Raw genomic sequence first — 27,706 nt, 5'->3', positions numbered from 1 at the left:
CAAAGAGTGACAGATTTGACTGCGTGGAAGATACTTCTGAAGAACATTTAAATATTTCAGCTCACATCGTCTTGCGAAATGTATGTTTGAGGTGATTCTTTTCAAAATTACACTCTCCCTCCCAATGGTATAGGGAAAAGGAAAAAACAGAGCTGAGATGCTGCCATTCCACAGATAAGTATCACTATAGTCTATCAACAGAAATACAAATATAAGCAGTTTGTTTCATGGTGGTAATGAATAAAGCTATGGACAAAGATACACAAATAATATTTGAATAAAACTTTGATAAAGTAAAATGTTAAATGAGGACTACAAGCTGTATTTTGATACATTAAAATTATAATATTTGCATTCTGCCTTTCAGGGCAGAAAACATGGGACAACCCATTTTATCCTCACAACAATCTTGTGAGGTAGGTTATGCTGAGAATTAGCAATTTGCCAAAGCTGTCCAGGAAGCATTAAGGCCGAATAGGGATTTGAACCTTGATATTTGTGGTCCAGTTCCAACAATATGCTGATACAATTTATGTCCATTGAAATCTAGGCTTAAAACTTCCATTAATATTCAGGTCTTTCAACTGCATTTTCTGCAGTGGCTTGTCATTTTATTTTTAACCTGAGTCCTTTTCAAGAGTGTTACCAAAAGGAAGCCCAGATTAGAGCATACACAGCTCAGCACACGTGTCTGTTTCAGACACAGCAGAAGTTAATATACCTCCAGGAAAGAGAGGGGAGGAAGACAGATACTAACCAGATACTAACTTTATTATTCTGACCAAAATAGCGAGTAGAAAAGAAGAGAAAGAAAGTGGCATTCAAGACAAGACCAAATTCCAAATCCTGTCTGTGACTTCACAATGAAGCAAAAACCCAAAGGATCTTTGCTTCCTTTGACTGCACTCAGGGAAATTTAAATGACGAAGTATCTTCACTTATATACAAGATAAGATCCAACTCATCACCGCACAGAAGATTTAGGAGTCAACTGGATATGAATGCCACTAGCAACAAATCCCACAGAGTGAAAGACAGCCTTGATAACAGTAAAAAGGACCCATCAAAAGGGAACTAAATTGAGTTATCAAGCCATAGGAATAAAAAGCTATTAATCCAATCAAAACCATTTTAAGACATTCGCCATCAAGCGATAATCTCTTCACTTCCCATCTGCTTACTCAATCAACATTATCGTTGTGTCTTCAAACCAAGGCAATATAAAACATGGGACATCTTGGGATGTGTCATTCTTAATTTAATGACATTAGTCTGGCTGCAGGATTCAGAACTGAAAAGCTGCGGTTTGGCATTTGTGAAACAGAATCTGCAAAGCCCTACAAGTCTCCCATCAAGTGGAACAGAACTCAATTCTTATAATGATAGAGCTGAGGATTTGGGCTCAAATCCTAGTTCATGTTGCCCTAGGGCCTAGGTCATACAGTGACAACTTTTTTTCCCACCATTGGCATTGTTACTTGTGATTTGTGAAATCATTCTATTGTCATCCAGGGAGAGGGCATTTCATGCAATGCCTTTTGTGGTGTTCACCTAAATGTTTTGTGTGTTCTTCTGAAATGTGAATGTAACAGTGGTGTGCATCACATAGGAATACTCATCAGGGAGCTGTGGTTTGCTGCAGTCGCTTATACACCATAATCCTACGCAGTTACTCAGCCCAAAGTGGACTAACTCTACTTAGGATTGCAATATGAGTGACAAACCTGAAGTTGCTTCTGCATAAAAGTGTGAAATAAATGAGTCCTGAAGGTTTCCAGTGGTTCAAAACCTCATGAAATCTCTTTGATCAGCGATGGGATAAAAGAAAGGTGTGCAAACACCAAAGAGTACTCTATCAGACCACCATTTTCAACTCTCTTATATGTCAAGCAATCATTTGCTTGATTTGTTTGGTGAATCCTCCCAGAAACATGAGAATGGCCTGAATGCTAGAATATTCAGATGATGGTGGAGCAACTGTAGATGATATTACATCAGTAAGTAATTCCCCATAATATTTGGAAATGGTACCTTACATAGCAATTTTCTGGTCTCCCCAGTTCAACACTAATTATACTAACCTATAGTTCTAGTTTCCTGGAAAGGTCACTTTGAGAAGGTCAAGGTTGGCAGGCCAGGTTCCTCCCACTTTAAGTAGAAGGCCAGCAAGTCCCATGCCCACGATCCATACCCACTTCTACACACCCTTTTGAGTTGACAGCTTGGAAGTGATATTCTCCAAGAGGCTAAGTTTTGCCCAGCCAGCCTCCAATTGCTGATCCCTCATCTCTAGTGTGGATAGATCACAGGCAAGAGAGGGAACAGAGCTGTCTAAACGGGTGAACGTGTACAAATGGCAGAGGTCAGGGGAGGATGTTCAAACTATCATGTATACAGGTGCCCCAAGACCACCCTATGGTGAACCGGACACACTTGAGCTCTATTGCTGAGACAAAAGGCATCGTTGACACATTATGTTTTATCATTCAGCTTCAGTTCACAAATGGCGCAAAAAAAAATTCCCACTTGCCGTAGCATATATGATTGCTGAAGCATCCACAGGATTGAGGACTGCTATAGCTAAGATCAAAGAACCAACACAGATCAGAGAGAGCTTTTGATAAGTTTCAATCTCTGTGCGCATTTCATAGATTCTCACTCTATCGTGAAATTACTCTTTGTGCTCCACCAAGACCTTATTTTCTTCAGTGCCTGCTTTCTGGGCCACCCTGTTAGCTTTTCATATCTCACCAAAACCTGGTCTTTATCCAGAGGCCACAACAGCAATTGCTAACATGTCTGACATTGGTCACTACTTTCTTTTGAGTCAGGATGAGAAAATACTGAAGACAAAGAAGAAGAAAAAGTACCAGTTTGTATCTAAGACACACTAGACTGAAAATTGGATTTTATGTCTGCATCTACTACACACAGTGTGGCCACGAAGATGAGTCTGTCAATCGGGTTCATGATTCCAAGCTTTTGTGCATTATCTTTTTTTTTTTGCAGCCTAACCCCAGGAGTTTGGCAGAGAAAGATGTACTTGACCAATGCCATGTAGAGAAAGTGGTCTTGAATAAGGTTCTGCACCTCCAAATCTTACATGGTATTGAACTTTCTCTTTTTTTCCTATAAAGACCTGAAACCACTATGTAACTGTATTACTATAATTCATAGCCTCATATATTAGTTTTTATACTGTATTCATGTTGTTGATTTTAAACTGTTTTTATGACGTAAGCATATGAAATGTTTTATCTGAGGTAATCCGCCGTGAGCCTGCTCATGGGGAGGGCGGAATAAAAGTCTAAAATAAATAAATAAATGTACCTACATTGCTTCGCTTTTTCAAACTGGGCCTGATAGAACGACTAAAAGTGCAGTAAAAAGTGATACAATAGTGGAGGTTTCAGCACTCCTTACGTTGTATGCAGAACTATGTGTGGGGAGAGTGCCCTCAAGTCAGCGGACTTAGGGCGATCCCTGGCAGGGTTTTCAAGGCAAGAGACTGACAGAGGTGGTTTGCCATTGCCTGCCTCTGCAACCTTGGCCTTCATTGGACGTCTCCCATCCAAATACTAATCAAGGCCGACCCTGCTTAGCCTCTGAGATTTGATGAGATCAGGCTCACCTGGGCTGCCCAGGTCAGGGCAGAGATATGTGTAGACCATACTAAAAAAAAAAAAGTTACATTCAGTATCCAGAATATCAGAATGCGGAACCAAGGTAACCTCTAAAGTGTGCATAAATTATGCAAACCAGGCAGATTTGCATAATTTTGTTTACTTTCCATGGCTTATTCTTAGGAGTTAACTTAACAACAACAACAACATTCGATTTATATATTGCCCTTCAGGACGACTTAACACCTACTCAGAGCGGTTTACAAAGTATGTTATTATTATCCCCACAACAACAAACACCATGTGAGGGTTGAGAGTGCACCTAGAAGCTGTGACTGACCCAAGGTTACCCAGCTGGCTTCAAGTGCAGGAGTGAGGAATCAAACCTGGTTCTCCAGATTAGAGTCCCATGCTCTTAACAACCACACTAAACTGGCTTTCTGTGCCCAGCATTGCATTTTGTGCATGTTCTGTGTTTCCACAGATTCACAGCAGGCCTACCGGATTTCTGTAATCGATTTTTCCTTCTGAGAAATCTCTCATTTTTACTCAGGGCTCTTGATAACTGTCATCCACATATTTTTGCTCTCCTCTTGGCACTGAGCAGGGGTCACAGGGAGGGTAGGGGAGGAAGCTGTGAATTTCCTGCATTGTGCAAGTGGTTGGACTAGATGACCCTTGGGGAACCCTCTAGCTCTATGTTTCATTATTACAAAAAGCAAGAACGAAGACAAACAGATCAAAGTCAATCTTCAAACATTTCTCATCAGGACATATTGTATTTTTCTTTTGGTTGAAGGCACCCCATTTTCTCTTTCTTTGTCCCAGAGGGGAATCACAATGTGTTGCACCTACCTACGTCTGCTCCGCTAAGAGCTTTCCCCAGAGGCCAGGGCCGCATGTCGATGGCCTTCCCATTCACATTGAGTGACTGAACACACCCTTGATACCCTCGGTTGATTCCTGCAGACCTCACTAGCCAGTAGGCAGTTGGAGCACCTCCAAGATAGAAAGGAGTCCGGAAGGTAATCTTGCTGTATTGACCCTGGATGGAGGAAGAAAGAACCAACTACATGTAGGGAATTTGGCTGACAGAAGATAATGAAAAACAGTTTATTTATTGCCATTATTTCATGCCCATCCTCAGACTGCCTTAGCTTCAGCAGGGTTACTTTCAGACCACGTGCTGGGAAAATCTCATCAGCACATGGAACTACCAACTATACTGAGTCATACTATCAATGCCGGTATTGTCTACTCTGCCTGGGTGGATGCAGCTCTCCAGGGTCTCAGAACTTTCACACTGGCTGATTGGCACATGAACTTTCACATTGGCTGACACATTGGATAATGCACTTCCAATCCTCTTTATAGATCATTTGGAACGGATATTTTTGGGTGCGGAACAAAAAATCCACTTCAAACGATTGATAAAGTGCAGTGAAAGTGCATTATCCAACGTGTGCAGAATCAGCCTACATTAACTTACAGTTTTGTGCCAGGCCAGCTCCAGGTTTTGGGAAACTCTGGGCAGAGAGTGATCAGGGGTACCACGACTAGGCTCCCCTTCCTACCCTCCCACCCACATGCTCCCACTGGCCTCTGCGCCCTCCTTCACCCACTCACAAAGTCTCCCACCACCAGAAGTCACAGCTGCCCACACTGCCTGCATGCTTTTTCCCTGATGGAGCCAGGTGGTGGATGCAGCTAGGAGCGCCACTGCCAAGGCCATCCGTAATGCTGATGCTTCACGCACCATCCACATGCCCTTCTCCAGCAGGGCTAGCAGAATATGAGCTAGGAACACAGTTCTCACAGGCAGGGGATAGAAGTGTGTGAATGCAGGCATCAGAGGAGATGCATGAGCAGGCCCTGGCAGTTGCCCCATCTTGCCATGTGCTGACGCTGACTGTGTGCTAGACTGAGTCCTTGAGTCAAGTGGACATTTGGCACCCAGAAGCTCTACCAAGTCTTAATTAAGATACGATAAACGTTGTGGTCACCGTGTGACTTATTTTCACAATGTGAAATATAAGCAGTCAGTCAGTTTGCAGGTCTAGAAATTGCTTTTTTTTTACCGTAATTCCAGGATGTAATTAATTTTATTAGTATTTCAGGATGCAAGATCATTCCAGGGTCTCTTCCCCCCACATCCACCAATGGCCTCATTCCACCCAGGCAAGCTGCATGGCTCTGACCCCTGAAATGGTGTCTAGAGAGTGCACTGGCAAGCTGAGGGTACTGACCGACCATCCCTGCTCTCAAGGGACTGTTTGAACTCCAGTACAATCTCACTGCCAGCACAGAACAGGTTCATAGCATTATCACTTTTGATAAAGAGGGGGACTCACTTGAGATTTACCAGGAACTCGAGGGTTGTTATCCAGCTTAAGCCAACCGTTCAGTCCGTCTCTAAACACAGTCACTCGGTGCCAGTTGCCCAGCTTAATTTTGTTCTCGCTTGTAATGATTGCAATTCCTGTACCGCAGTTGAACCTGAGGACAACACAGGAAACACGATGCTCTCTTATAGGACGAAGGAGCTTTGATCGCTCTTTCTTCCTGATCATCCTCCCAAAGCTTTACATCTTTTTTATATTTAAAGGTTATATTTATATAAATATTTATATTTAAATTTAAATTTAAAGATTTTGAAGATGGAATGACACATAATGGCTCAGTTCACACACAATGCAGAACCATTGTTTATTTTTATTTCTATGCCACTGTTCCACCCAATAATGAGTCCCCAAGGCAGCAAACATCAGAACATTACAAAACATTTCAAACAATGTTTAAATGCAGCTGAAGCTTCGGCTTGCGCATAATCACTCAAATCCTCGTTTGCCTAGACAAATGCTGGTTTCAACACCTTAGCTCAGGCCAAACATTCCGGTAGCAGAGGAATGTGTGTCAAGGCGCTGCTGGGGGACAAGCTTGGATTAAACCAGGAAGTCCACATTTTTATAAAAACAATAGTTAGGGCCAACTGTGGTTCATCAGTCAACCATCATTTCAAATCCTGTTTTGATGGACCCAACATAACCATAGATCAGGGGGATTCCCAACCTTTTTGAGCCTGTGGGCACCTGTGGAATTTTGAGGTAGGGTGGTGGGCGCCACTACAAAATGTCTGCCATAAGAGGCGCAGCCAAACACATACACAAGAGGAAGGGGGAATATAACACACATGGAAGAAGCTCAAGGGAGGGATAACACACACCAAAAAAAGGCGACCAGTGGGGAAAATGAAGATCCTGCTTACAAGATCCTGGATCCTTCTCCAGTGAAGGGTGGAGAAGATCCAGGTGAAAAGCACCTTCATAGAAATAAATAGAAACATTTCTCTGAAGGTAGCCAGACACTGGTTCTGCCCTTCACAATGGCCCCTCCTGCTTTCTTGAAGCACATGAACGGTGCCTGGGGAAATGCATACGAGCACCATTATGCTCATGGGCACCATGTTGGGGAGCCCTGCCATAAATGGTGGAGTGACCCACAGTCAGACAACAACGCTAATGATAATTAGTTTAATGAAATGATGATTTTGTATTATGTCTGAAATAAGCCACTGCAGATTTCTTTGTTCTTTCTAAAAGGAATGTTTTATTTTACAGAGGGATACCAGTGAGGGGGTGAGGGGCTTTTAAAGCTTCTCACTAAAAATCGCCATCAATCAGTGGCCTTTACTCCTCCGGTTGAGGGGGGGGGGACGTAGCTGTACGTTTTCCCAGTGAGGATAAAAGAGGCAAAGAGGTACAGACTTTCAGAGGGAAAGGGCAGTGGGGAGGGATTAAAAAGATTCTCCCCTCCTGCCACTACTTCCTAGAGCAGAACTACAAGTGACAAAAGGCACAGGTTGGACACTTGTCAGCTTCCCTCAAGTTTTGATGGGAAATGTAGGCATCCCGGTCTTGCAGCTTGGCTCTCCGACTGCTGTCCAATGGACTTTTCAACTGTCACTTGTCCAACATTCTGCCAAGCTGCCTACATTTCCCAGCAAAACTTGAGGGAAGCTGACAAGTGTCCAACCTGTGCCTTTTGTCACTTGTAGTTCCGCTCCTAGATATCTCATCCCTGGTACTGCAACCTGTGAAAGAAACAAGAATTCTTCAAAACGGAACTACACATCCACCCAACAAGCCAGACACTTGTATATCTATCCTTTCTTCAGTGTGGGCTCCCCCCTCCAAAACAAATCTTCTCTTTCCTTTCCCCACACAGGCATTAACATCCTCTGGCTACAGTTAGAAAAATAATATCACATCTATAAGGAAGAAACTTTCAGAAATGATTTGGCGATGCAGAGTTATTAGAATCTGACTTAGCGCCATCACAATAATTTCTCTAGGGAATTCTCCTAGTTCCCTGGTGAGAGCAAGTGCTGTATTAATAACGCCAGTATTCTATATATGAAACTCAAATGGCTGGTGAGTTGATTGACAAGTAGGCCTCAGCAGCAGACGCACAAGTGGGAAACGTGATTTTTTTTTTCTTCCCTGCATGGCCTCCAGTCCTTTTTTAGAGAAATCAGAAAAAACAGCTTGAAGGAACGTGCTGCCCACACTCTTATCATTGCAGAATGCACAATCATATAAAGGAACTGAGACGTCTGTCCTTGAAAAGATTCTAGTTGTATACTCCTTGCTTTCCAAAATCAGCCTTGCAAATAAGTCTATTAAAGTTACTAGCCCATATGCATTTTTCCTTGCTCGTTGTTAAGCACAAATTATCTGTGGCACACTGACAGTCTGACAGGTAGCTATCAAAAAGCTAGCTCTCTACCAATTTACAAAAAACTTCTCAGCTTGATCAGCTCAATTCCTAGATGCCAACAGCAGGCAAGTGAGTGACTGTTTAGAAGCCCAGTTGGCAAACAACTCCAAGATCCACTTTCCAGACCTTGATGTCATCAACAAAAACAACAACAACATTCAATTTATATACCACCCTTCAGGACAACTTAACACCCACTCAGAGCAGTTTACAAAGTGTGTTATTATTATCCTTACAACAATCACCCTGTGAGGTGGGTGGGGCAGAGAGAGCTCTGAGAGAGCTGTGACTGACCCAAGGTCACCCAGCTGGCTTCAAGCAGAGGAATTTAATCTCTCCTCACCCTATGATGCAGTTTCACTTAACATAACCAACCTTCCCCTATGATGTTATTAATCCTGGATGGGAGAAAAACACCAGCACCCTCTCTTCTCCTGCCTTTTTATCCCCTCTATAGGTAATAAAAAGAGGAGGACAGTGAAACCAGGAGGTGATGGGATGCACCATATGCCTGATACAAGATGGGGCTCTCTGTGGCTGCTACTCCCCTTTAAACAATGCAAGTTCATCTACTTTAACAAGCTAGTTCTGTTGTGAAGGTATGCTTTTTTACATGAGACAACCTTTAACAATTAGATTCCCCCCCCCCCATACTCCAAAACGGTATAGCCCACTTCAAGGGGGACTACTAATTGTGTAAAGTAGGTTGGGGGTGGCAGAGGGACCATGATAATTAAACTAGTTTAAGCATAGTCTTTAGACATGTCTTCTAACACCAACAGTGATCATGGAGGACATACCTTTGGCTATCCAAAGGACTTCACCTCTTGACACAATGCCCTTCTCCTTTTCTGAGTTGTCCCCTTCCTGCTCACATGAATTCACTGAGTGATCAACCACAAGGCATAGCCCGAAGTTCTTCAGGAATGCCCCTAGAAGAAACAGCACCTACGGGCTGTTTAGAAGCCCAGTTGGTGGATTCTATGGTATTATATCCCTGCTGAGCTCTCCCGACCCCAAACTCCGCCCTCTCCAGGCACCGCCACCAAATCAATGGGAATTTGTCAAGACAGTTTATCAGCAGATTGGTTAGGAAGGCCAGAGGAACACGGGAGCAGTTTTCTGGCAGTCTTTACCTGAACTGAACGCTTCGTCTGATGATTGCCACTGACATGAAGTCACCACGCCCGTGCTCATTCTCTCCGCAGTAGAGAAGCAAGCCATCTTCGGCTTCAGACTGGCAATGCAAAAGCAAACAAGAGATGAACAACACTCTTCACACCCCAGAATACAGTTATATGTGTGTGTAAGTGGAGACCAAACTTCCTATTGCTTTGAAAAGTTGAATCGGTTCCGCTAGAAGAATGAGAGATTTCCCCTACCTATTGCGTTTCTTTCTGATTTTGTTTCTCTTAATTCTCCACTTTTCTTTTTTAATGTCAAATAATCCAATGAGCCAACAATCTTGGACTACAAATATCACTCTAATACTGCCCTCTAGTTCTACCCTCGCATTGAAGACGCTCCAGCTAAAAGTTTGCCATAGCCAGCGTCATACCAAATTCAGTATCAACTAGCAGAATAGCCGGGGAAGCAGAAGAGCACCAGGAGAATTCTCCACTTTTCATTGGTAGATTAGTTTGCATTGCATATTGCATGTTTTTTTTAATGTCCAATTTAGATGATATTTATACATAGTATGACTGCAGTTTATATGCATCGTGTAAGTTTAATGTATCAAGCGGATTTATTGACACAAAGAAATAATGTTCAGACCTCACAGGTAATGTAAAATCAGAAAAATGGGATTATGACTTCTCTGCACACTCTTCATCAAAAGATGATAAATAGCAAACTCTCCACATGGGATCACATTCATAAAATAGCTTCACACAAAAACTGAGAGGAAGATACATTTGAGGCAACGTTTCTGTTCAAATCCATTTTTGTGTAAAGTAAGATTTTCACGCATAAAGCCAAAGTGGCGTGGTGGGTACAATGCCATTCTAGGACTGGGGACCTGGGTTCAAATTCCCCATCTATCACAAAGCTCACTAGGTGATCCTGCACATGATCAGCCTAGCCTACCTTGCAGAAAAGGCAGCTAAAATTATGATGGAAAGCGGCCATGTGGCTTTCTCTACCAATAAATCAGCAACTTTCAGGTCTGCTTCTGCATGGTGCATCATGTTTCAGGATAGGGGTTTCAGCCAACAGAGTGTGATGGTACTTATGACATGCTAACCTTCCATGACTTGCCTCTATGTGCAACATCTTAAAGAGGGTGTAAGTGTGGTGGACCCTGACCTGGATAGCCCAGGCATGCCTGATCTCATCAGCTATGACTTGAAGGCACTTTCCTCCACCACCAAGTGGGGTGGACTATGCAAAACTTTGAGTTGCCTATCCTTGGCGGAATCCTGCTCTCAGTTGTTCCTTGTATCCTGTTTCTATTAGACAAAATGAAATATAACATTGAAAATGTCTTCCTTTAGACTTACCCTAAATTCAACAGAGATCTGGAATGTCTGGTAGGAATTCTTCAGAGGTTCAAAGGTGATATAAGAGTAGCCAAAAAACTGAGGATACTGGATATTCACATCTGAAAGGCAATGAAAGCACATTGCTAGCAGGTAACTTCCAAATAAAACCCAAAGATACAAGCAGTATCAGAGAACAAGTTTCTGTGGGCATCATCAGACCTACTAGCAACTGACCATCTGCTCCGTCTACCTTCTAACCTTTAACAGCCAATTCCCTTTCTCCTAAGATTCAGAAGAACTTGCTTGTGTCCGCACAAGCTTTTTTTCCTAGCAGCAGCTGGTACAGTCTTCTCATTCCAGGTGGTGTCTCTAATTAGGGCTCTGCTTCTGGGTTTCATTGAGGAACTCTGAATTTCATCCCCTACAATCACTCCCTTACCTACAGGATTTAGGCAGTCTATTATCTATCATATTTTTATTCTATCTTTCCTCCAAGAAGCCACATGTCTGGTTCTTTCCTCCTCCACTTTATCCTCAAAACAATCCTGTGAGTTTGGCTAGGCTGATTTGGAATCACCAAAGCATTTCTGCAGATGGAAGGATTTCTGCCTGCGGTGTGTGACTTTCTTATCTTCTCTCTCTCCAAAATGTTGCTTCTGGGGAACACTCTGATAGAACACTCCAAGCCAGAAATTAGCCCAAAGACACTCAGCACGCTTTGGAGCACAGGGGATTTAAACCTCTAGCTACTCAGGCTTGAGGAACTCTCTAATCGCAACACCAACCGGCTTATTGAGAAGGACGTTTCCCCTGCTGGATTTTGCTGGAGAGAGGAAGGCTGAAGAACTTACAAGCATATCTTCACACATGTAAGTCCACTCGTCATTTGAAATAGAAAGCTTGAGCATCTATTAGCAAGCAGATATGGTTAGTTTAAATGCCCACCCTGATCCCTAGCACAGAAGTCATAGGAGATATATTTTTTTTAAAAAAAATCTGATTATGTATTCATCGTAACCTAACACTTGCCTTGCTGGATAGACCTAAACCACCAGTCAGATGCTCCTGTGAACCTCACAAGTAAGTCAAGATGGAGAACAGCCATCTTGTATTTTCTGTCCCATATATACAGTAACCAGAGCTATACTGCCTCTCAGAGATTTGCTGGCCACTCAAGGATTGGTAGTAAATCTCTCTCTAGACACTCTGTCAACTTCATCATCTGCCCACAAACTAGATGTCTTTGGGGAAAAGGTACCCATTTTTTTAGACAGTGTACTTGTAAACCTGCTAAAAGGAAAACACCTTGCTACACAAGATCTTTGCTCTATGATCCTGCCTAAACTCTTACCTGGCTACTTCGTGGCATCCCACCTATCACTTGTAATCCTACTCTAGCAATGTTGCAGGTGCCAGGGAGCCCGGGAAACTTCACTGTGTGGATATCAATAACTCTGAAAACTGCACTTCCCGGGGCAGAATAGAGAGACTTCCTTCCCAGCCACCATCATAACTACAGATAACTAAGAAGGCATTCAAGGGATGAGAGGATGGTCATGGATTTCTGTTATCCTTCCAAGGACATCAACCAGAAGGGTGATAAGGGTCATAAAATTCCTAGATATTTTCCAATTTGTGTCGGGGGAACAGCTCGCTCTGGCAAGCCAAAGTTCAAACAAAATCTGAGGAGAGTTTGCCCATCCCCATGCACAGGGCCAGCCAAAGCTATCCAACTCAACCAACCTTCTGTGCATGTCTCCCCTCCTTTGCCTAGGTTGCAGTGGCAACGAGAACCACTTCTCTCGTAGTCATTGACACAAAAGCTGTCTGTAGAGCAGAAGGTTTCATCACACGGCTGATCAAACTGTCTCACCAATGAAGCAACAGTGTTCTTCCTGGTGGTCTTTGCCGTAACGGTGGTGGTGGTATTTGGTGGGCGTGCTGTAGTCACAGGGGAGCTAGTGGGATATGAAGGAGTTGAAAGCAGCCTAGAAAGGAGCCTTGGATTAGACCCTTGCATGAACTTGGTTTCAACTAAAAACTTCCTGTTACCTCCTTTGATAGCAGGAAGCGGTCTGAGCTGATGAAAGAAAAGAGAGAAACTCAGTAAACCCAGAGGTAAACATTGCACATTTGCATATAAATAAGAACTGTATACATTCAGATACTGAGACTAAACCACTGCTCTAAGTATTGCAGAGATCTCCTTTGGCTGGACCCTCAAAAAGAAACTTTCTCAGCCTCCTATTGTTGAACTAGAAAGTGTTAGGGAATTTTTGGGATGCTCTAATGTATCCTACATGTGACTCTTTAAAGAACTTATGAATAAAACCCTTCTCCCTGTGTGTTTATCAGTATCACCCTTCATTCCACCCTGTATTTTGTTTGTAATAAAACGAAGGCCTTGATGTGCACAGTCAGTTTGCACTCTGAGAATAAATGAAGGCTACATGTTTCCTTCCTGTCCTGTTCTCAGCCTTGGGTATGTTCTTCCTCAGCAACATAGAGAAAACCATGGAGTCTTTCTGATAGTTTGTTACATGACCTGAAAGGAAACATAATCGCGACCTGTCAATCTATCATGTTCTGAACATCATGAGACATTCACTTGATTGTTCATATATTCTTGTAATAATCCTCTGTCCTGTAAGCAATTGTTGTTTACTTGCAACATGCCTGTGTGATGGTATAAATGTAGGTGCTGCCTGTTTGTTGGCACGCACCCTGCTGTAATTGCATGTGCATCAGGCTTATTTGATAACTTCTCGTAATTAACCTTTTCTGCTTCTAAGATCACCAACGTTGAAGCCTTGATTTATTATTCAGACAAGGAGAGAAGGGAGACCTTGTAATTGGCAAACAGAGGTAATGATTTTCCCCCAACAGAAAGTAAGGGCCAATTTCAGCCACAATTAGAGCAGTCCTGGAACTTTTTAAAATGCTCGGCCTCTTAGAATATAAGCAACAATATTTATTTATTTGCTTCATTTGTTTGATTCTTTTTTATTATTATTGTTATTTTCAGAATAAGAGGGGTACAGAAAGAAGAGGGGGAGATACAGGGAACAGTAAGGAACAGTAAGGAACAGTAAGGAACAGTAAGATTTTGCACTACAAGAGTTATTAAAATACAGAGTGCACAAAACATATCTGAATCAGAGATAATGTTAAAGTGAAGAATACATATACTATTCCAGCTACTGTGTATTTTCACATTTACCTTCACAAACTAAATACGTCCTGAAATCTACCTCGTCATTAATATTTGACCATTTCCATCTTATCATAGCCTTGTATTCAATATCTAACAATATATCAGTATACAATCTTATTCAGATTTCTAAAACTTAAACAGGGATACACAAAGAAAGAAGGGGGGAGGGAAAAGTTAATAAAGTTTGTTTGATTCTTGTTGGTAAAAAAATTACAGTCCAGAGAGGAATGGCTACTTTTATCTATTGAGAGAGAAGACAAGGCTTTTAAATTAGGGCTGTTGGTGAATGGTTGGGTAAATTCGGGTATTTAGGGTTTACCGTGTGATTCGCATAATTTGTCTGACATTGTAGCTTAACAAAAAAAATATAGTTTTTCATTACCTTTATTACCTTCATTTTGATCTGCATTTCACTATTCTAAGCTACTTTGGGTCCCCATTGAGGAGAAGTAAAATAAATAAAATGACATTCTCCACTTTTCACCCTAATGGCTATCTTCTTTGCTTGGCCCCCAAGCAAGAAACTTTTTTCAGCCTCCTATTATGGAATTGGAAAGCAAAGTCCAATTATTCATTTATTTTAAAACATTTGTATGCTGCTTTTCTATCCAATTAAAGGTCTCCAATGCAGCAAATAATCAAAACAAATGTTAAAATACAAATAAAAATATATAAACTATTTAAAACAATTACATAAAACATATGAACACATTAGCACAGACAAACACACACAGGAAGGAGGGCAAATAAGAACTGAGGGAACACCAAACCAAACAAAAAAGTCTCCCTCCACTGAGGGAGACAGACGGATCTTCCTCACTACTGCAATCCTGAAACTTGTTTTAATAATAACAACAACAACAACAACATTCAATTTATATACTGTACTTCAGGACAACTTAATGCCCACTCAGAGCAGTTTACAAAATGTGTTGTTATTATCCTCACAGCAATCACTCTGTGAGGTGGGTGGGATTGAGAGAGCTCCGAGAAATTGTGATTCACCCAAGGTCACTCAGCTGGCTTCAAGTGGAGGAGTGGGGAATCAAACCCGGATCTCCAGATTAGAGTCCTGCCGCTCTTAACTACTACACCAAACTGGCTCTCAGTATCTTACAATATAAGCAACAGTAATAAAAAAGAGAACATCCCTTCTTGGCAGATGGCAAGACTGTTGAATGGAAGACATACAGAGACAAGCTTGTGTCAATTGGGTTATAAGTTTATACTTCCATATTCAATTGTCATCAGGTCTCTTTGCCTAAATTCTGCACCAAAAACACTTTAAGAAACCCATGGAGAGGCTGAAACCTTTGTATTTACCTCGTCGATGTAAATGTCATAATCTGAATCATCAATGTCAATTCCGTCATCATCCCCTGTTCCAGAGTCTGTGATATATTGATGCCTGTAGCTTCCGCTCCCTAATTCCTCTGGGTCTGAGAAGACAAAACTTAAGTCAGACCACAATTCAACATAAATGCAGTTGGGATATCACAATTCACACTCACAAGAGTATAGCTTGTACCCAGTGTTAAGAGAACAGATGATTCCATGTAGTTCTGTACGCACAATAACAAACACAGATTAGAGTCCCTAGTCGTGCTTCACCCACAAGCACACACTGAAATAGAAAGAGGTGGAAAACAATTCTTGATTGATCATTTTGTGGGTTTTTAAAAAATTGTTTGTATTTTGCTTGATTAATAGCTAAATTAGGTATTTTTCTTTAGCTTATAAACTAACCCTAGCTCCTAACCCTTTGGCTTCCTACTGGGGAAAAAAGTTACCTAAATAAATAAATGACACTAGGTATTTCTCTTTGCAAACAAGAATACTGATTAACTTTTTGTAGTAGTAAATTTCTTCATTAATACTAAGGTATTGCCCTGATCTGGATAGCCCAGGCAAGCCCGATATCATCAGGTCTTGAAAGATAAGTAGAGTTGGCCTGAGTTAGTAAATGGATGGGCGAGACCGCCAAAGAAGGAAAGGGTTGCAGAGGCAGGCAGTAGCAAAATACCACTGTTAGTCTTTTGCCTTGAAAACACCAACAAGGGTTGTTGTAAGTTAGCTAAGACTTGACAGCATTTTCCTCCACCGTTAAAGTGTAAGCTTTTGACAGCCAAGCAAAGGAACAGGGCACAAGTATTTAATACTTGGGTCCCATCAGTGCCTGGAAAGGAGAGAGCTTCTGGGAAATCTTTGTAAGGCCACCTTGAGTTCCATGATAGAAGAAAGGGTGGATAAGAAAGTTAATAGATGAAGCATCTAAAGATGAGTTTTCCAGTTTTTTGAGATAATTTGTGAAGTTTAGTTTAGTTCTGGGCTATGCGACTTGATTCTATGTAGGGCTTTTCAAGCATCACCGCCACATGCATCTGTCATATCTTCTGTTTTTGATATCTTCACACATGAAGATGAAACTGCCAGATGCCCCACTGGGCTGTCAGTTGTTCTATTTCAGTTGTTTTGTTGCCAGATCATGCCACGTGATGCAGCAATAGCAGAACAGACAGCTTCACTAAGCGAGCGAGAGAGAGAAATAAGGAGGCCGTTTTGAAAAATCCTCTAGTGTTCCCAAGGAGAGAATGAGATAAAGTTCTATGTTAGTAAGAAACAAATTTGTAATGAGTAGCTGATCTGTTATTGTTAAAGCAGTAATGATTCTGTAAATTCCGACAAAGACTATCACAATTAAGGTCTTTTCATTCAGCTCCTCTGATTGCAACAAACTGAAGCCTGCTCAAGACTCTTCACTGTCCATGTAATCCAGTGTCCATAATTAATTGAAAACTCTTCAGGGGAGACATTACAAGAAGAAATCCTCTCTCCAAACAATGAAGGATTAGGTTATACCAAGTAAACCCTGTAAAGATAAATAAGAGGCTGAGCAAACCCCTTGCTGTTGCTAATTAGGCGGCAACTGAGTGAGGATCAATGGCTTACAAAGCGATTTATTAAGAAGCAGATGTCAAAGGTTTACCATTTACATTTAGAACATCATTGAGCAGTAAGCCTATGAAATGGAACTTTGCCTATTGGCCAGAACTAAGAGGAAAGACCAGCCTCTTCAATTCCCTTCTATGGAAGTTTTACTGGGCTTAAAACTGGGAACAAGATGACATCTTTGTGTTGAAGGTCTATTTATTGACCCAGACTCTCAAGGTGTTTGTTTTTAGTTCTTCTCAGAATATCAGCCTTACTGCTATTATGTATTACTTATAAAATATTTGAGATTATGATCGGTGGAATGTGGGTGGAAGGAATGCTTGCATATTGCAAAGAAGGAATGCAGTGGGTGCAATGTACAGAGAGATACATTTCACCTCTGTGGAAAACTGAGCTCACCTATGGGAGAAGGTTTCCCAGGGCAAGATCTTCCAGCCTCCACTTGATAACTCTCTACATTCAGGATTTGCTATTTACTTCCACTAAAGGAGATAATGCAAGACAGCAGTCAGGAACAGGCAGAGGGTTGGGGGGGGGGGGCGGATTCTAGTCTGCAAATTCCCATCAGAGCAATAGGGCACAGAGAGTGTAAAAAAATTAAAAGATTTGTGCAATCTTCACTTATGCATCTAAAAACCTAGGCAGGACTCAAATTCATTAGGGACAGTGTTTCTTCCCCCCGCCCCCACACACATACCATTTTGAAGATGAGTGTGGTCACTTTAAACATAAGTTGGGATGGGTCCCCCCCCCCAACAACCCACCTCATTTTTAGCGCACATGTAATCGGACCCTCACCCTGACCTGGACAGCCCAGGCAAGCCCAATCTTGTCAGAAGCTAAGCAGGGTCAGCCTTGGTTAGTAACTGTATGGGAGACCTCCAGTGAAGACCAGGGTTGCAGAGACAGGCAATGGCAAACCACCTCTTCAGTCTCTTGCCTTGAAAACCCACTAGGGGTCACCATAAGGTTGAGGCTGAGGGTCTGATTGATGGCACTCTGCACCACCAATCAGCCTCAACCCCTTGGCTTGGATCCACTGATACTGTCTGGTCATGAAAATCCCTTCCAGCAGTGGAACATGCCTTCCTCACCTTCTGCTTCCACTGCAAACCAAAAGCTCCCCACCTCTACCAAGTTTTGTTCCCAGGATACAAGGAATGCTCTGAAACAGCATGAGGGGTGAATCAGAAGTCTGCAGCAGAACAAGGATTTGAGAAAAATCATGCCCCTTTCTGTTCAGACAACCCTCCGGCAGATCTAAGATCTTATCTATAGTATGGAAACAATTTACTTCTGAAGGAGAAGGAGATAAGGAGGTTGAGACTTGGAAAAGCAGCCATGAAGGAACTAGACAACAGCCTTAAATCTAAGGAAGCATTGCAGGAGAACAAGATCAATGAAATATATATTATTGTCTTCCCAATTACTATGTATGGATGTGAAAGTTAGACAAGGAACAGAAAGAAGATTTCAGTCCAATAATATCTTAAAGACCAACAAGATTTCCAGGGTGTAAGAAGGTTGGTTCTGCTGAAATGCAGTGTTGAAGGGGAGTTTTATAAATTGAACAGCCCAAAAGACAAATAAGTAGGTTCTAGATCAAAACAAGCCTGAATTCTCCCTAAAATGATGAAACTGAGGCGATCATATTTTGGTTACATCATGAGAAGACAAGACTCACTGGAAAAGACAATGATGCTAGGGAAAGCTGAAGGCAGCAGAAAAAGAGGAAGACCCAAAATGAGATGGATTGATACAGTAAAGGAAGTCATGGCCTTCAGTTTGCAAGACCTGAACAAGGCTGTTAACGATAGGATGTTTTGGAGGTCATTAAATTCATAGGTCACCCAACTTGGAAGCAACTTGATGGCATATCACGCACACACACACTCATGGGAACAAAGATAACAATCTGTTTTACAGGGCTGTGGTAAGGGTTTGCACAAGATAATGTGTGCCAAGTGTTCTGAACACTAAAACACTATATATATCCCAATAATTATTATTTTACATTATGTTTAATTATGGCTACTATATAAGTCTTTATTTGGATCTTGTAATTGAAAGGAGATAATCCTACCTGACTGAGCATGGTAAAATAGTTTGAGCTTTGCGTGACAAAAGATCCTGGCATTTCAGTTTCAAGATAAACAGGATGGAGAAGCACATATATCTAACAAGGATAGCTAATTTTCTATGAACATCTCCAGGCTGCAAATCCTACAAAGCATGTTGTACCTTGAAGAGGTTTCCATAAACAATCTCTTTAGAAGTTAAATTTAAACCAAGAAACTTCCGTAGATAAAACATTTCAAAAGATTCTCAGCAGTAAGTAGAAAAGTCCCGGGTGAGACTAAGCATGAAGAGCAAACCAAGGGAGATAAAAGAGACTGTAATTAGAAATGGGTCTTGGAAGAAAATTAAAGCCAGTCGCCCAAAAAAGCAGATTTTGAGTCTAATGTTAAAGCTTTGGGTCATTTGGAATTTATATATATATATAAAGCTCAAACTTTATATATATATATATATATATATATATATATAAAGCTCAAACTATTTTACCATGCTCAGTCAGGTAGGATTATCTTCTTTCAATTACAAGATCCAAATAAGGATCCAAATACCTACCTACCTAGAACAAAAAATCCCAAATTTTAAGTACATACAAATGGGTTCTGAATTTACTGAGACTGGGAGGGAAAGAGAACAGATAGCAAAATGATAGCTCAATGAAAATATCTACCTAGCATACTGCACAGGCGAAAATAGCAAATGCTATGCTGGAGATTATGAGGAAAGGGACTGAAAATAAGACAGCCAATATTATAACACCCCTATATAGATTATGGTACAGCTGCATTTGGAATACTGTGTGCAGTTCTGGTCACTGTATCCCAAAAAGTACATAGCAGAACTGGAAAAAGTACAGAACAGGTCAACCAAGGTGATTAAGGTGCTGGAGTATCTTTCCTATGAGGAAAAGCTGAAGCGTCTGGAACTTTTCAGTTTGGAAACAAACACAATTAAGAAAGGACATCACATGACGATTCTTTTGAACCTCGGGAGGTACCTATGCAGCAGAGGCCATTTGGGCTTTTCAGGCCAAGGTTGTTCCATTATTATTATATGACATACCCCTGGCCAGAGCCAAAGTTAATGAAAACTGCAATTCCCTCTTAGTCTCTTTATTACAGCGAATGTCAAATTTACCAATGTGTATTTCTGGTCCTGCAATTTGATTGGAATTTGCAGAAACATCTTTGGAGTCAAAGGTTTGGATAGGAACCATTTTTCTTGGATTAAAACTCTTCTGTTCCCCAGACGGATGCTATGTGTATTATTAACTTGCTAAAAATGGTTTCTGAAGTACATAGGCAAAACTGGCTGATGAAAAATGACAGAAATTGGGCATCTCTTTTGAGCTTTTTAAGCAAATGGAATACACTTCCGTCTGTAAATTTATTAAATCCAGTGCGCTACATTTTGATAAATGGAAGACTTGTTGTAGAGCCCAGAGGTGGTGTTCCTTGTCTTCCAATTCTAAAGACTTTACTTGCTTACCGTAAACTCCTAACAGTCCCTAAATATCTAACAGTGAAATCCTAAGCAGAGTTACTCCAGTCTAAGCCCATTGATTTCAGTGGGCTTAGACTGGAGTAACTCTGCTTAGGATTTCACTGTAATTTTATTTTCTAAAGCAAGAGTAAACGTGTCGCCGCTAGGGGAATTATCAGGTAGGTTTGCAAGAGTTCTGTTCTCTGAACGGTTATGTGATTGTAAATCTGGAAAACTAGACAGTAGTTGGCATTTTTTCATTGATTGTAATAAGAGTATTACTGCGCAAGACAAGTGGATCATGGCATATGTTCCAAAATGGACCCCAGCTTCAGACCTAGAGATTGTAGCTAAGCTGTTGGCTGACATTGTCCTTCATGTGACTCTTGCAATGGTAAAATTTTTGTCTATGGCATATAAATAATGATATTTTATAATGTCAATATTGTATTCCTAATTGTATATTTTTCGTACTCTCATGACTAATGAGTCTATGGGCATTAATAAACTAATGGAATCAAGGGACATGACAGAGGTTTATAAAATTATGCACAGGGTAGAGAAAATGAATAGATATTTTTTCCTCCCCAAATACTAGAACTCAGGGGCATGCAATGAAGAGGATGGACAGTAAATTCAGGACAGAAAAAAGCAAAATATTTCTTACATAATAAGCAATTAAAATGTAGAAAAGAGCAAGAGTCCAGTAACACCTATGAGACTAACAAAATTTCTAGTAGGGTATGAGCTTTTGTGACTCACAGTTCACAGACTCACGAAAGCTCAGACCCTACCACCAATTTTGTTAGTCTTATAGATGCTACTGGACTCTTGCTCTTTTCTACTGCTACAGACAGACTAACAGGGCTACCCATCTTGATTTAAATGTGGAATTTGCTGTCAGTGGATGTAGTGATGAGCGCAGGTATAGACAGTTTTAAAAGGTGATTTGACAGATTCACGGAAGGCAGGTCTTCCACAGTGGCTACTAGCCATGGTGGCTAAAGGGAATCTCCACATCTGGAGGCATCTGGAGGCAGTAATCAGAGTTTCTTCAACTCTGGATTGGATTCTTCCTAAAGTTATGTCTTCATAAGTTTGCATTTATCTACTCTATGGCATTGTTTTTGAAATTGTCCTTGATACTGACTGCCCTACTCTCACACTGTGTAATCCGCCTTGTCTCAGTGAGAAAGGCGAACAATCAATCAATCAATCAATCAATCAATCAATCAATCAATCATCTTCTATACCTGTGCCAGGAGGCAACACCAGGGGAAGGCCTTGGCCTCTGTGTCCTGTTTTTGACCCTCCTAAAAGTAACTGGCTAGCCACAGGGTGAGACAGGATGCTGGACTGGCAGGCCAGTTCTTCTTATGTCCTTAGGACTTGCTGAAGACCCAGCAAGCTACATGGTAGAGTGGGGATTTGAACCCAGATCTCACAGATCTGACTCCAACACTAGACCTCCCTGGTTCTTACAGATTTTTTTTAAAATTCAAGATTGGGGAAATCCTGGCTTGTCCTGACAACATAAGGATATTTCTCAAAGCCCAGTTAAAAGGAATACATGTCAAAGCTCCAGCCGCCGCATGGCTTCTAATCAGGCAATCTGATTTGTCCCATTATCCACGGTGCAGTCTATGCTGGAAACTGCAAGCTTCTCCAGTCCTCTTTCACAGTATTACAGATTTACTTTGGTCTTTTCTGTGGTTGTTTTTAAATTATACATGTAATATATAAAATTCAGTTTTAAACAACTGCAGGAAGAGGTGAACAATATGCTTCTCAGTGTTATTTCTCCCTAAGATGGTTGCTTATTGATTCCGTATGAAGCTACCATAAAAAAGTGAAATCCGGTAGCAATTCAGGACTGAAACTGGCAGTTGCATGTGAGCAGCATGGACCCTTTTTTTGCCTAGAGCTTCCATTAATTGCCTCCGTAACTTGATTTTCACAGAATTCTAGAAACTGTCCACCCTCAGATTCAGGGTGAACAACATGGGGGAGGGGGGGTTGCTTTAAAAAAACACAGTAAAGGCTTTGTTATTAGGCTCTTGAACATCCAGAGAACTTAAGAGTCTCTCTACCCAAGATGCCTTGGTGAGTGTTCGTCAAGTGCGGAGAGATGCAATGTTAGCAGGGAAGCATAGTTTAAAATGACAGAGCTGGCAGAGATCACTCCTCAGAGGGTTTGTTAATTTCATCTTTGCCTCCCTGAAGGCTCTGTCAATTTCACCTCTCAAGTCTAAAACTGTTTGGGATCGCAACCAGAGGGCAGAAAGGAATGGAAATGGGCTGGAGCTGCCTTCCAGTGCTAGGCTTGGACCTGCAGAGGTTATAATGGGCTGAAGTTTTCCTTCTGGCATTTCACAGACCCTTCATACAGCCTCAGCATATAGCAAAGCCTTTGCCCCACCACCAGCTCTGTCTTTTTAAACTTCTCAGCTATTATTGCATCTCCCGACATGTATTCTTCATGTGTCAGATGTCTTCTATAGAGAGACTCTTAAGTTAACCAGCAACATGCAGAGGTCAAGCTCCTACACACCCAGTTCACCAATACCACCATGTATTTAGGCCTGCATGCCCCAAGCTTGCCTCTCCAGCCAGTCAGAGTGATCCTTCTGAAAGCTGGCACTGCTAGTTAATGCCATCCTCAGGCACCTCTTTCTCCCTCTGTCAGCCTTGACCTGTCAGGAGGAAGCTCTGCTGGAGGGCCCCTGGGCAGCTGGCCTGCTTGTCTGCCATCCCCGTGGGATAGTTCCATGGCTCAAGGGGAAGGGTCCCACCAGTCACGGCAGCTGCTGCCATGGTGTTCCCAACAGGGCAAGGCTCGGTCACTATGGTTTCCAGTGTGTAAGAAGTGGAACACAGCAATAAGCCTGAGTATCTGGCACATTTGATTATCCAGCGATCTCCATTCCACATCAATGCTGGATAACAAAGTTCAACAGTGGCCAAAAGGGCTTCTTGATATTTTCAGTGCCACGGGAATGAGTCCTTCTACTCACTGAACATTCTGATAATACTGCTGGGAGCACTAGGCAGACTGGATCCATACGAATTCGTCGCTCGGACTGCAAACTGGTATTTGTACTCTGGAGTTAGCCCCTTCAGAACCATGGAGTCCATCTGGATCTGCTCTCTAATTACAGTCCAATTGGTGTCAAGCTCGGGCCTTTCAAATAAAGAGAGATGAGGACGAATAATTAAATTTAGAGACACAAATTCACTAGAGCCGAAACCGAACATTTGCAAACAATTTACTAAATGTGCACATCTGAGATTGTAACATTTTCATCTCTAAAGCCAAGTACTGTGCCGTGCAATCTTACACAGAGTTACTCCAGCCTAAACTCATTGATTTAAATGGGCTTAGACTGGCGTAACTCTACACAGAATTTGCTGCGTAAGGCTCTGACAGTGGTCCATATCCAGTATTAAAGCCAGTAAGTTGTTGAACACTGTCAGCTCCTGGGCAGCTGCCTACCACCCTGTACACAGAATCTCATTTCCCCGTGTTCCTGTCCCTTTTTCTAGCCCCTTCCAAACCCTGGAAAGAGCATTCCCAGTGCTCAGATGGATGGTTTGGGGGACTAGAATGAGAACAAGGAGGTAAAATTGCTCTTCCTTCCTCTTCCACAAGTACAGCTCTGCTGCGGAAAAGAGTCGGTTTCACCACCTTGGCCAGCACAGTAACATTAATGGCTGTTCCTTTGCTTGGATCCTGAAACCCCAGGAAAGCTCACCCTGGAGTCAGAGCCACTGGAGAGGAACAGAGCATGTTCTATGTGCCTTCAGCACAAGGATGGTGGAATACTGACCAACAGTGCCATTTCACATCCAAAAAATCAAATTCTGCCAAGCGGTAACATGCTGTTGCACGTAAGGTACCAAATATATCGTTAAATAGCACCAAATATTGCACATCACCACGATATACTGAAATTGCATCTTACTGGATGACTTTGTGTACCCAAAGACTGAAGTGAGAAATGGGTGTCGCAACTTGCAACAGCTTCAGTGTAATTTCACCATCTGTTCTGTGTAACACAATGGTTAAGTGGTTGGGTTGCAAATCAGCATTCTGCAGGTTCAGTTCTCACAACTGTCATGAACGAAGCAGGTGGCCTTGGGTAAGGCACTCCTCTCAGCCCCAGCCCCCTTGCTGTATTGTGGAGATAATAATAACACTGACTTTGTTCATCACTCTGAGAGGGGCACTAATCTGTCTAGAAGGGCAGTATATAAGCACAGTGTTGTTGTAATCTTCCAGGTGTACAACCAGCGCCTCCCCACCCTGGTTTGTAGTCAGGTGGAAGAACAGGTCGTTTACAAAGCCCTTGGCAGGCCGCAATCCATGTCTCCTTAGTAGCACACACATTGGTGGCCAATAAGTTGTACAAGCCTGGCAGAAAAGTGTGAGCTGATTTTCTCCTACACCCTTGGTGGATGTGAATTTTTTCTTCAGTAATTATACAAACCAGTCCCTTACTGCATGAGTTGTGTGCATGCGCACATGTATCTATCTCTGTTGTCTCTCTCTGTCTCTCTCTCTCTAAAAATCAAATACTTGCATTCATTCTTTATACCAGAAAAACAAATCCACATTTCCACGTTCACACTGGGCAGATATTCTGCTTGGCATACAGAGAGTCCCAGGTTCAATGTCTGGCATCTCCTGTTATGAATCATGTCGTAGGTGATGGGAAAGGTCTCTGCCTCGGACCCTAAAGAGTCAATGTTGACTTAGACAGGCCAACGGTTGATTCACTATAAGGCACCCAGGATGTAAGTTGGCCCTATGAGTCACCTTCGCACTAGGGTATCACAGTGCTGTTTGACACATTATGGAGTACATAAGTTGGCCTGGGGTCCTAGTGCAAAAGTGAAGCGTGAGTTGCAGGTTCTCCCATGTGCACAGTCCCAATTCAGATCACAACTGCAGCATGCATAGAGAAGGAGCTTCAGCCTCCTCCCTGAAACGGACCTGAGGATCACTGAGGACACTTGCATGTTCCTTGAGATACATGTGGATTTCTCTAATGAGCCAAATAACACAGCCTCCTGTCCGTTCCAGGTCAGGAAAACCATGCTGGGGGGAAGACGAAGCCCCTTCACCATATATGCTGCAGTCCTAATCGAAACTGGGCACCACGCACAATCTCACTGTTAAGTAGGGTGGAGATTAGGGTTGCAGGTCTCCCTTGGCAATTGGTGAGAGAGTGGCGGGAACTTCCCAGGGTGCATGTGTGCATGCTCCTCTTTGCCATACAATGATTTCACATCCAATGAAACACAGAAGCAACAGTGCTGTGCTGGGGCCAGTTTTTTAACTATCAACCAAAACCATAATGTTTTGGGTCCAAAATGCTGTATTTTTGGCTGACTGTTAAAGACTTGGGCCCGGTGTGATGACATCGCTTCCGGTTTATGCTGGAAGTGACATCATTGGCCAAAGATGAAGAGCATGACCCCGCTCAAAGGATGAAGAGCATGACCCCTCCCATTTCCCCAGTCTGCCTTCTCCTGATGATCAGCTGGTGATTGACTGGCAGAGGCATACACTGTTGGGAGATTGCCGGCCATAAGTGGGCACCTGACAAACCTAGTGGGGACCCAAGAACCAACCTCTGTACTCTGTGGTTCAGTCCTCAATCACAGCCATGCTGTTCACTCCGCTGCAAGGCCTTTCTGCCACTTCCCAAGGATGTTTTATGTACCCCAGGCCTCCTGCACGTTGGCTTAAAAAGGTAAAGGGAGTCCCCCTGTGCAAGCACCGAGTCATTACTGACCCATGGGGGAGCGTCGCATCATGACGTTTTCTTGGCAGACTTTTTACAGGGTGGTTTGCATTGCTTTCCCCAGTCATCTACACTTTACCCCCAGGAAACTGGGTGCTCATTTTACCAACCTCGGAAGGATGGAAGGCTGAGTCAACCTTGAGCCGGCTACCTGAACCTGGCTTCCCCAGGATCGAACTCAGGTCGTGAGCAGAGCTCGGGCAGCAGTACTGCAGCTTACCACTCTGCGTCACGGGGCTCCTTGCATGCTGGCTACTCCCAGGAAAAATAGGAACAACGCCATGTAGAGTCCGGATAAGCATAAGCTGCTCTAAGTTCCTAGGGAAGATGCAGAAGCACTTCACCTCGGAGTGAACCACCTGTCTCCAACACAACACACCCAGCACAGCAGGAGAATCCTAGTGTTATATTGTTTGCAGACCCCCGCAATTTGTGTGGCACAAGTATAGGATTGCACCCTTCACTATCTCACTAAAGGCTTTCAAGAGGAACTGTCTGAAAATAACAGGGGTGGAATTGACCTTTAAAGATAAAATTAAGCTGCTGTCCTTTTCTCAGATGTAATATTTATTGCAGGAAATAACTTCTAAGTCTTGGAGCTTCCAATGTTTACACAGAACTAACTGCAAACAAGTCTAGTGGTATTCTAATGAAAATTATAGCACAAGGCAGGCATCCGTGTGCTTCCTGTTTATCTGAAGCGGATGCTTTGGGGGGAGGGCTGCTGCCAAAACTGATTCAAGTGACTTCTATTATCAGTCAATACAAGATTTGTTTGAGGGTCATTCTTGCTGAGCAAGAATGATAAAAAGAGAACAAGTTGGAAATGTTCTTCAACATGGCCAGGACTCTGTGAACAAATTTTCCATTTCTGCAAGACATATGGGACACAAATCTGTGTTTTTAAAAACTTTTGTTCAACTGTCCAAGAGTGACTCAGTCCCAAAATATTGTCTTGTCTTAAACCTCAGCGCTTCCTATAATCCTTGGAGAGGAATTTCTTCTAACATGTAGCCTTGTCCATACTAAACAAAAAGGGGCAGCCTATTCAATACCTATCCGACCACTCAACTTTTAATTTTGATCCAAACAAAGGGCCTCCACTTTTTCTGTTAATTAAGAGCATCTGTTCCTGCCTCCTTTATACTATTTGCTAAATAGCAGTCTTAGTTTTTATAGGTGAACACTTTTTCCACTACTTAAAAGCTGCTGGTTGTTACTAGGATGTTATATACATGGCATTAATGATAGGACGATTGGGGGCCATAGGGCGGAGGCGACTTGACGGTACGT

The 27,706-nt window shown here is 42.3% G+C and overlaps 1 protein-coding gene across 1 annotated transcript in view; it reads right to left on the bottom strand.

Moving 5' to 3' along the window:
• Positions 1-27,706, bottom strand: part of EGFLAM (EGF like, fibronectin type III and laminin G domains) — a 134,105-nt gene that overhangs the window by 41,813 nt on the left and 64,586 nt on the right. The window contains exons 7-13 of the mRNA XM_054986658.1: positions 23,621-23,787; positions 15,420-15,535; positions 12,626-12,962; positions 10,901-11,001; positions 9,536-9,636; positions 5,975-6,119; positions 4,479-4,668 (exon numbers count right to left, since the gene is read on the bottom strand). Coding sequence (XP_054842633.1) covers positions 4,479-4,668; positions 5,975-6,119; positions 9,536-9,636; positions 10,901-11,001; positions 12,626-12,962; positions 15,420-15,535; positions 23,621-23,787 — 1,157 coding nt within the window. The remainder of the gene's footprint in view (positions 1-4,478; positions 4,669-5,974; positions 6,120-9,535; positions 9,637-10,900; positions 11,002-12,625; positions 12,963-15,419; positions 15,536-23,620; positions 23,788-27,706) is intronic.

The sequence above is a fragment of the Eublepharis macularius genome, chromosome 8 (assembly GCF_028583425.1).
Source record: "Eublepharis macularius isolate TG4126 chromosome 8, MPM_Emac_v1.0, whole genome shotgun sequence".
In the NCBI taxonomy this organism is placed as follows: domain Eukaryota; kingdom Metazoa; phylum Chordata; class Lepidosauria; order Squamata; family Eublepharidae; genus Eublepharis; species Eublepharis macularius.
Note: the sequence above shows the minus strand (reverse complement) of the source record. Positions and strands in the feature narration are given on the sequence as shown.